Source organism: Salarias fasciatus, chromosome 2, assembly GCF_902148845.1.
Source record: "Salarias fasciatus chromosome 2, fSalaFa1.1, whole genome shotgun sequence".
NCBI lineage: Eukaryota > Metazoa > Chordata > Actinopteri > Blenniiformes > Blenniidae > Salarias > Salarias fasciatus.
This window is the reverse complement of record NC_043746.1, coordinates 3,597,320-3,607,955: the sequence shown is the minus strand read 5'-3', so window position 1 is coordinate 3,607,955 and position 10,636 is coordinate 3,597,320. Positions and strand designations below refer to the sequence as shown.

Sequence of the window (10,636 nt, the reverse complement as noted above, 5' to 3'; positions counted from 1 at the left end):
CAACGACCTTATTGTATTTGTAGTGTTTGTTCTTATTATTCCGACGTGGAAATGAACCCAAATTTGGCCCCCTAAACCAGCCCCAGTATTCACCATGTTTGGCACACACGTCATGACCTTCCAAAAATTTGCTAAAATGTAAAAATTAACCTCGTCATTGCCAAAATATGCTCCCTAGTGCCACCTAGATACACTAAAATGACCGCCACAGCCCGCAGGAATGTGATAGAGAGATCAAAACAACAATCATTTGTCCGTCTCAAGACCTAAAAATCACACGCTGACACCCCCGACCTAAAACCAACAGGAAGTCTGCAATTTAACTTTCAAAGAAAGATTTTCACTGAAATTTGGTCCTCACGAAAAATGATCTCCTCTGAGGCTGTTTGTCTTCGAGACTTTTGAACACCACAGCAGAGGAGAACCTGCTGAATCAAACCACCGAGCAACATTTTAATAAGTCACAAGGTCCTTCCGAACAAGACGATGTAACATGTGGGGATAATCTGATGAAGTTTGTCAGTTTCTGTGAGACAGAAAAGGCGTGGTCTCTGCTCCCATCCGACGTTTTTTGCTGTCAGCTACAGTGGAGTCAGATGGAGGAAAGTATCGCGTTTCTCACAAACTGAGGCCTCTAGTGTCTAAACTATACGTCTGACGGCTCTGAAAACCACATAGACGGAGAGATAACCAGTGTTCCTGTCAAAAGGCTTCATTTGTAATAATGTTTTGCCTCAACTAATGGATCAGGGAGCAGTTTTCGCTGGAGAAAGTTTTTTTTTTCTTTTCTGCTGAGTCTCACTCCACGGTGATCTGACCCTCATGACCATATATGGGCGTAGAGCGATGACATCATCCAGCTGACCCTCATGACCATATATGGGCGTAGAGCGATGACATCATCCAGCTGACCCTCATGACCATATATGGGCGTAGAGCGATGACATCATCCAGCTGACCCTCATGACCATATATGGGCGTAGAGCGATGACATCATCCCTCTGACACTCATGACCATATATGGACGTAGTGATGACCTCATCCAGCTGAGAGCAGCTGTCAATCAAACTCTGACAGTCAGTTCTTCCATTCAGTGACTTTTAAAAGCTTGTAAGTGTAATTGTTAGCCGTTAGCAGGGCAAGAGGACGGCCTCAGTGGCCGGTCGGCTCGGTCTCTTCATTCTAAATGCATTTCTATAAATCCAGCCCGCTCTGCACCTGCTGTCTGAGTGAATACGAGCATCTGCTTTACTTCTGTGTACAGTGTTTGGAGGGAAGGCTGAAAGCACATCGACGTGCTCGCGGTTCAGAATGTGGTGGATTTTGACGGTGGAGCGGCGCTGTGGTTTTTGCCGGGCGCTGATGACCCAGCACGCCGAGCCTCCTGCAGCCGCTGCAGACGGGCTTTAATTTAAGGAGACAACTGTCAGTCATCTGCTCTAAGTCGCAAAACAATGATGAAAAGCGGCACTGCGAAGGAGAAGAAATAACTGTGAAATCACAGTTTAATATATTCATAGCGGGAGCAGACGTGCGACATCGCCTACAGTATCAGCAGCACATCAAAGCTCCGTCTTCCACAGTCGGTCCATGAATCTACTTCTCCAAATTTATTTGTCTCCACGAAGCAAAATTTATGACTAATCCTGTAAATACTAATGAGCCACGGGCAACAGCACACACTCACACACACACACTCACACACACACTCACACACACACACACACACGTCTCATGTAACACACGTGTAAATGTGTGAGATTAAAGCGGAGGGATTACACGGCCGTCTCTTTGATTAGACGTCTCAGCGTCGCCTCGTTCCTCGACTGAGGGAGCGCGGGAAATGTCAGGCGTGGCGCCACGCGAGCGGCCGCCGCCGCCGCCGCCGCCAGGGGACCGGAGCGGCGGTGACAAGCATGTGACACCGGCGATAATGTCTGAGACGGAGATCATCAGCGTGATAATGGCTGTGATTACATTAGTAAAGCTATTATGTTGTAGATGACAGATCTCATTAACATACAAACAGCCTTAAACACCGCGTTCACACTGGATATTAACAGGCCCACACACACACACACACACACACACACACACGGCGGGGTTGGGAATGGTGTATGTAGAAATATATATACTATACACTGCAGTCATGTAAGTGACAGAGATTAAAAACGGGGATTATGTGACACAGATATTACTAAGCCTAATATCATTATATGTGAAAAAACACACATCTACACAGAATATAGTGTGTACTGTACATGCAGGAGTGTACACACACACACACACACACACACACATAAACATGTGCACATCATGATCCACACAAGATAATAAATTCATTTAAAGCTGATTTAAATTTAAATCACACCATATTACCTTTTCTCTGTATTTCCTGGAACACACACATGCACACACACACACACACACACACACACACACACACACACACACACACACACACACACACACACACACACACGTATCCATACCTCGAGAGGCTATTACATTGGGCTTAAATTCATTTCCTGCAGACTGACATTAAGTCCATCCCTAAACATGACTAGCTTAATCTCAGCCTCCATCCAGGGGTTCTCAGATTCCCCCCCCCCCCCCCCACACACACACACACACACACACACACACACACACACACCCCACCACCACCAGCTGGAGGGTGGTTGAATGCAGGATTCTCAAATCTCTGTCCGGTCATCAGAGTTGGACGGTGTTCAGCTCTCCAGCCAGTGAGCAGAACTGATCACCTCCGACCCCCCGACCCCCCCAGACTGCCCCCCCTGAGGCGCTGAGGCTCCTCCTGCTTCCAGGTTCACCTCAGTGCAGGTCTTCACCGCTGTCTGCTCGTCCCTCGTCCCTCGTCCACACCGTCCCCATGTCTCACTGGAATGAAGCGTCCCCGGAAGAGTAGCTGGACCAGAACACACACTCTCCCTCTCAGTGTTTCTGTTTCTGTGAATATGAGGACGGGCTCTAATCTCTCTCTGTCTCTTTCTGCCCTCATGATAAACTGCCTGTCTGACATTGTTTTCTTATCGCTCTGTGTGTGTGTGTGTGTGTGTGTGTGTGTGTGTGTGTGTGTGGAAGTGCATGAACACCTCCTAATGAGTGTTTTTGAGCCAGTGAGGAGCAGGCGTGCACGTGTGTGTGCACGTTTGTTTTCGCCAGGCTGAGTCTCCAGAGCTGGTCTCTGGGAGCATTTGGAGGAAAACATGAATGTCACCAGATGCCCCCCCCCCCTTCATCTTTTGTCCTCCCCCTGAACCTGGTATCTGATGCTCGGCTCTCGTCCTCTGCTTCCTCTGAATGCAGGACGTAGTTAACTGTTCACTCTTTATCTAATTAACTCATTTAGCAAACGCTAATTCTTTCTCATCAGCTAATAGTCTGCAGATTAACTGTGTGTGTGTGTGTGTGTGTGTGTGTGTGTGTGTGTGTGTGTGTGTGTGTGTGTGTGTGTGTGTGTGTGTGTGTGAAGAGGGGGGATTTTTAAGTGTGTGTTAAATTATTAACCCCTCATTATCAGGTGAGGATCAGGAGCTGAAGGCGGCTCTTATCGTTGATCTGGCCGGTCGGGGAGCGCTCCCGGCTCCTCTCCAGAGGCTGCTCCGCCAGCCCTGCCGGCTCTTCGTGGTTCCACCTGCAGATGATTCCGTCTCTTTGCCGTTTTGGGCGCCGGCGGCCCCGGGGTGTTCGGTCCCCGCCTCTCTGCTCAGTGACTCACTTGGCGTTTTTCTCCGTCTCCGTCCGAGATTCTGAGTCCACGTTAGTTCACTCAGATCCTGGCTCATTTATTAATACACACCTTTGATAGTTTCTACAGTGTGAATTCTTTCATTTTAAAATGGTCTTTATGCAAGACAGGCTGCTCACAGTTTAACACAGACTGCAATAAAACCAAAGATTTTCAGCTAAAAGAAAGAAACAGTCATATTTGGCTTGTATTTAAAGGTTTGGTGTGCACAGGGGGAAGTATGTAAAGGTTTCGGTTTCCAGAGATTCTTTCTTCTCACATAGTGCAGGTGTTTCTGCTAAAATGCTAAAAATAAGACCCTGTGTACATGATGATGGTTTCCAGTGAAAACAGAAATCCTTCATGTTTTGAGAGTTAATTTATACAGCAGTGGTGTCACCAAAAACACAACTTTTGTCATGTATTTATGTTTTTATAGATGTCTATTTTTGCTTTATAAATTTATAAGTTTTTATGTATTTGATGTAAAGAACATGACAAATCCAACCATATATCTCAACAATGTCATCATCGCAATGCTTGGTACCATCGCATCTTCAGCTGATTTTGTCCATAACGGTGCCTCGAGGCGTGGATTTAAAGCGCGGAGCAGTCAGCGGGACAGCGCTGGCCTCCGGAAGCCTGTCAGGAAGTGAAACGAGTCGGATTCCTCCGCAGGAGGGTTCATCAGCGAGCGGCTGAGTGCAGAGAAACCAAACATCCTCACTTCAACTCTCAAGGACAAATAGATGGTCTCACAGGTACGCTCGGCCCCGTGTACCTGCTACAGCTCACACACACACACACACACACACACACACACAGCGACGACGTCAGCGGGAAAACGAAAACATGTTTTAATTAGTTAAGGTAATAATGTGAGCGACGGTGTCAGATCGGTCCTCCAGCTGCAGAGTCCCTCTCAAACCCGTCTCTCCACTCAGAACGCCGCTCCCGTCTCCCAGCTCGCCACAGAGCCGCACCTGATTAGTGGAGAAGAAACCGGGCTGCGTTATTAACACACACAGCCTGGATCTTCGCAGCTCGGCTGTGAATTCTCACACGTCTTTGACAACGCTGTTCGGAGAGAGGAGCAGGTCATCAGGGCTGCCGGCAGCGAGAAGAAGCCCCGGCAAACTTTACCTCTTTCTCTTTTATACAGATTTACCACTTATTAATTAAAATTAACACTTCTAACAGCAGAAAACTGTGAAAATGTCTCTGGTACACACACACACACACACACACACACACACGCTAACACACACACACGGTAGAAACAAAGCTGCTGGGCTGGAGACCAGGTCCTGAATCTGATGCAGTTCAGACAATCAGTCCAGGTCCGTGTGTGTGTGTGTGTGTGTGTGTGTGTGTGTGTGTGTGTGTGTGTGTGTGTGTGTGTGTGTGTGTGTGTGTGTGTGTGTGTGTGTGTGTGTGTGTGTGTGTGTGTGTGTGTGTGTGTGTGTGTGTGCGCGCGCGCGCGCGCTTTTCCATCCTTGTGGGGACCAAATGGCCCCACAAGGATAGGAAATTCCAGCACGATGTGCCTTGCGGGGATATTTTTTGGGTCCTAATGAGGGGAAACAGTGTTTTCTTGACCATGTTGTTGTTACTGAAAAAAGTAAAAGTGCAAAAACATTTCTTTAGGGCTACGCTTTGTTTTGGTGTGGGTTAGGGTAAGGGTCAGGGTTGGGAGTTAGACATGAATGGGAGTCAATGGAAGGTCCCCACAAGGATAGAAATACGAACCTGTGTGTGTGTGTGTGTGTGTGTGTGTGTGTGTGTGTGTGTGTGTGTGTGCTCCCAGGATGAGTGTTTGCTCTCGGAAGTGGGCCCGAGTGGCCTGTTTTCATTGTATCACTCTCTCTCTCTGGCTGTTTAATCTTTTGTTTCACGGGGCTCCAGAAGCCATTATGTTAGAGTAGCTACTATAATGAAGGCACATAATTTAATACTGCAGCACACACACTTTTAGTTATTGGGTGCCCCCCCCCCCCCCCCCCCCGTATCGCTGTAGCCACTGAAGAAAAGCTTGCTGTGACACTTGAGATGCTGAGGTGTGAGCGAGGGTTTGAAGAACCGGGCTTCATTCACTCCTCCTTCATCCCTCTGCGTTAATAATGCGGCCGCTCAGGCGCCTTTGAACCCGGGACTCTGCTCTGAAACCCGCCGCCTGCTCTCATAGTCAGTGAAGGGAGCCTGAGTGTGGAGACGAGCCGCCTCCTATCGCTGCAAAGCGCTTCGGTTTCTTCAGCTTCCTCCATGAGATGGTGGTGTTTAAACGGGACGTCGGAGGACATGAGACTTCCTGAGTCAGCGTCAGAGCCCGTCTGTCTGCGGCTGTATCTGTCCGTCTGCGGCTGTATCCGTCCGTCTGCGGCTGTATCCGTCCGTCTGCAGCTGTATCCGTCCGTCCGTCTGCGGCTGTATCTGTCCGTCCGTCTGCGGCTGTATCCGTCCGTCTGCGGCTGTATCTGTCCATCTGTCTGCGGCTGTATCCGTCCGTCTGCGGCTGTATCTGTCCATCTGTCTGCGGCTGTATCCGTCCGTCTGCAGCTGTATCTGTCAGTCTGCGGCTGTATCCGTCCGTCTGCGGCTGTATCCGTCCGTCCGTCTGCGGCTGTATCCGTCCGTCCGTCTGCGGCTGTATCTGTCCATCTGTCTGCGGCTGTATCCGTCCGTCTGCGGCTGTATCTGTCCATCTGTCTGCAGCTGTATCCGTCCGTCTGCGGCTGTGTCCGTCCGTCTGTCTGCGGCTGTATCCGTCCGTCTGCGGCTGTGTCCGTCCGTCCGTCTGCGGCTGTATCCGTCCGTCTGCGGCTGTATCTGTCCATCTGTCTGCGGCTGTATCCGTCCGTCTGCGGCTGTGTCCGTCCGTCTGTCTGCGGCTGTATCCGTCCGTCTGCGGCTGTGTCCGTCCGTCCGTCTGCGGCTGTATCCGTCCGTCTGCGGCTGTGTCCGTCCGTCTGTCTGCGGCTGTATCCGTCTGTCTGCGGCTGTATCCGTCCGTCTGCGGCTGTGTCCGTCCGTCTGTCTGCGGCTGTATCTGTCCGTCAGTCTGCGGCTGTATCCGTCTGTCTGCGGCTGTATCTGTCCGTCAGTCTGCAGCTGTATCTGTCTGTCTGCGGCTGTATCTGTCAGTCTGCGGCTGTATCTGTCCGTCAGTCTGCGGCTGTATCCGTCTGTCTGCGGCTGTATCTGTCAGTCTGCGGCTGTATCTGTCCGTCAGTCTGCAGCTGTATCTGTCTGTCTGCGGCTGTATCTGTCAGTCTGCGGCTGTATCTGTCCGTCAGTCTGCGGCTGTATCTGTCCGTCAGTCTGCGGCTGTATCTGTCCGTCAGTCTGCGGCTGTATCTGTCCGTCCGTCTGCGGCTGTATCCGTCCGTCTGTCTGCGGCTGTATCTGTCAGTCTGCGGCTGTATCTGTCCGTCAGTCTGCGGCTGTATCTGTCCGTCAGTCTGCGGCTGTATCCGTCCGTCTGTCTGCGGCTGTATCCGTCCGTCTGCGGCTGTCATCGTCTCCTGACCTTCTGACTTGTAACTCATGGAAAACCGTCAGGCAGCCTCTGTTTGGCCTGCAGATGCTCATTAATGCTGATCAGTGAATCTGGAAAACCATAAAATCAGGAGAGTCTCTGCTTTATGGCAACAGCAGTGAAAAATCAAACTTCCGTCATCTGGAAGGTGCTGTGAGGAAAACTCACTGGTTCTAAAGCCTTCAGTGTTTTCTGGAAGACTTGGTGTCTCTCTTGTCTTCTTTGTTCTCTGATTGTCCATGGAGTATGTGGCTTAACGCTGCCCCCTCAGGCCATCGCTGGTATTGCTTTATAACCTCCCTGGAAACGCAGCAGTTTCACAAAACACACACTCAGAAGATGGACAGAAGGGAACCTTCACTCACTTCATGTGTTTGTCAATAATTACTTCACAAAAATGCTGTGGACTCCTCAGAACTCGTGGTTCTCATGGAGAACGTAGATTAATCCGGGTTTGAACTGAATCCCCCCTCCGTCCCCTCCTATCTGTCCTCCATCCATCTTCTCTTGTGTCTTTGCCTCCACGGCTCCTCTGAGGAGGAGGAAAGCTCACTTCCTGTCTGGTTCGTCGCTCTGCAGATTAAAGTGTAGATTTTTGACTCGCTGTTTTTATGGTGACGAACCGTCACAAGTCATCCATTTCAGTCGGAGGGTCTCAGATTCTACCTGACCCCACTGGACTCTCATCATATTGACCTTTGGTCTGTGTTGGCCGACCTTTAGGCCCTCGTCCCTTTGCCCTCAGGTGGACGGCTGTCATCTCCAGTCTTATAGTGATCTGTGTCTCCTTTGATGCCAGAAGACGATACGGAGTAAAGGAAAGACTCAGGAAAACACTGCTGTCTCATCTGTCCTGCCGTCAAACATAAAAATAGATCTGTCATTTCTGGGTCTTTTCCTCCTTCAGCATCTGCTGAGAGCAGAAAATGAAATCTGACTGTTGAGATCCAGCACAGGAACAAGAAGGTGAAACATTAAAGGCCGTAGAAGCAAGGCGAGCTGGAGGATTCCGTCAGTCCGAATGTCTCCCTGAGTGATCGGCGTTTAGAACGACTCTGGATCAATATGGCTCCGCTGGAACGATCTGTGAACTTTATGACCAGGAGAGACGATTCCAGTGAGGGGAATTCACCCAACATGAACCTTCTAAGACGTGGAAAACAGCCACTGATCAAAACTCTCATAACAACAAGACACGTTTCAGATTCGAGATGTTTAGAGGTTTGTTTCTCTTGTTGTCATTTTGAGAGAATTTAACCACTTTATCCACTTTAATTTGACCACCGCAGCAGTTTTGTTTACTTTCAGCCATTTAAACTCTTTCTCTTTTCTTCTGTTTAGCAGTTTTAGCTGCTGTAGCCCTTTTAGCTGTTTTGGCAAATCCGGTTGTTTTTTGGACCTTTTCTTGTCGTTTTAGCTTCTTTTGCTATTTTTAGTCCTCATAAGATATTTTACCTGTTTTGTCTATTTCATCTCTCTTCATTCCTGTAGCTTTTAAACCTCTTTAAACATTTTTTTCCATAGTGACAGAAGATATCTCACCTTTTTGCAGCTTCATCTAAACAGAATGTGAGTCGAGTGGAAAAAAACATCGTTTTCAAAAATGAGTCAAACGTTTCCAGATAATTTAGGTAAAGTTTCTTGAGGCCGTTCCAAAGAGGATCCAAACCCTAATTTCAGATTAAATAAATTCCATATTTCTTGGTGTTTCTTGTAGAGAAATCCCAGACCGGGACCTCCGTCTGACTCATCAGCATTGACCAACATGTAAAATGAAATGAGAAAGAAGCGCCTGACGCTGTCTGTTTGACTCTATTTCCACGCAGCACTGAGCCGCCGTCTCAATATTAGCCACAGGTAAACATCTGCCTCAGGTAAACATCTGCAGCGGCGTCCAAACGGCGGCGTGTTGAAGAAGAAATGGATGTAAATCAATTACACGGCCCCACGTTTAACTGCAAACACTGTCCACCATCACCGGTGGCTAAAATATAAACAGTGTTTAATTGAGGGATCAGTTTTTAGCTGCTGTGTTGATTTTTAGTTTTTGGTTCATCAGATGAATGATTCCAAGTCCGATTGCAGACGAGAACAAACAAAAGAAGAGAAGAAAGAGGCTGTAAACATGAGATCAGTTCTTCACACATCCTGTGATTTCTATACATCTGAGTGTCTGTATGCACACACACACACTCGCACACACACTCAGCCTGACAAAGCAGCTGAGTCCTGTTGTTGCTGCTCTGTCTATTATCTATCCATCAGTGTCAGACACACACACTCCTGTGTGATGTGCATGGGAACAAAGCTGGAAGGCAGCAATGTGCTTGAAGGCTGCGTCCCATTATAATACCTGCTCTCATGTCAGACACACACACAAACACACAAAGCGCCGTGATTTCTGATTCTCCCCGGCTTCCACCGACAGGAACCAGCGGAAAGAAAGAAAAGAAAGAAACCTGATATCCTCTCATTGATGGCTTTCTGGATCTGCTGCTTCTTCTGCTGCTGTCTATCCAGGAATGGCTGCTGATATTTCTCTGATGTGTAATGCCGTCTGAATGCACACACACACACACACACACACACACACACACACACACACACACACACACACACACACACACACACACAGAACTGCGTCGTTGAACTGACACTTCAAACAAAGCTTTTGTCTGCTGCCTGACAGCTATTCCTCTCTCCTTCCCCCTCTCCTCCTCTTCCTCCTCCACTCATTATCCCCCTCACTTCTCCCTGTCATTCCAAAAAAACATGGTCTCTACCCCCTCATCCCCACACACACACACACACACACACACACACACACACACACACACACACAGGTTGGAGGGTTTGCTCCTAATTGAGCCTGCCTGGTTAAATAATGCAGTTTCAATAAAACAGAATAAAAATACGAAGAGTTGTGTGTATATATATATATATATTTTTTTTTTTTTTGTAACGGCTGCTGCTCCAACTGAAGCTATAATTATGGTTTTCATTCCTAGAAGCAGTAGATTAATCAGATGATGCATTTTAAAGCAAACTGTTGTAACAAGTGGAGCGCAGGCGGAGGTGCTGCTCACTGGGGGGTCAACTCTGAACTGGGAGGCGGGGTTTGGGAGGGGGGGTGGAGGTGTTACACCTTCAGAGAACAACAGAAGGAAAGAACTTCAGTCTTCTGTGTTGGTTTTGGATCAGCATGCAGAGGAAGACTCCATAATGCTGAGTATTGTGATAAAGATAAAGACTTACGCCGATGATGTTCTGGTTTTGAGCTCTTGGTCGTTTCGGTTCATATTGATACCGTTACAGCCACAACTGTGATATACTGTCCAGCCTGACTAAAC

The 10,636-nt window shown here is 48.4% G+C and overlaps 1 protein-coding gene across 1 annotated transcript in view; it reads left to right on the top strand.

Moving 5' to 3' along the window:
• Window positions 1–10,636, top strand: part of aff2 (AF4/FMR2 family, member 2) — a 115,091-nt gene that overhangs the window by 181 nt on the left and 104,274 nt on the right. Inside the window, exons 2-3 of the mRNA XM_030113744.1 lie at window positions 1,521–1,531; window positions 4,501–4,503. Of these exons, the coding sequence (XP_029969604.1) occupies window positions 1,521–1,531; window positions 4,501–4,503 (14 nt within the window). The remainder of the gene's footprint in view (window positions 1–1,520; window positions 1,532–4,500; window positions 4,504–10,636) is intronic.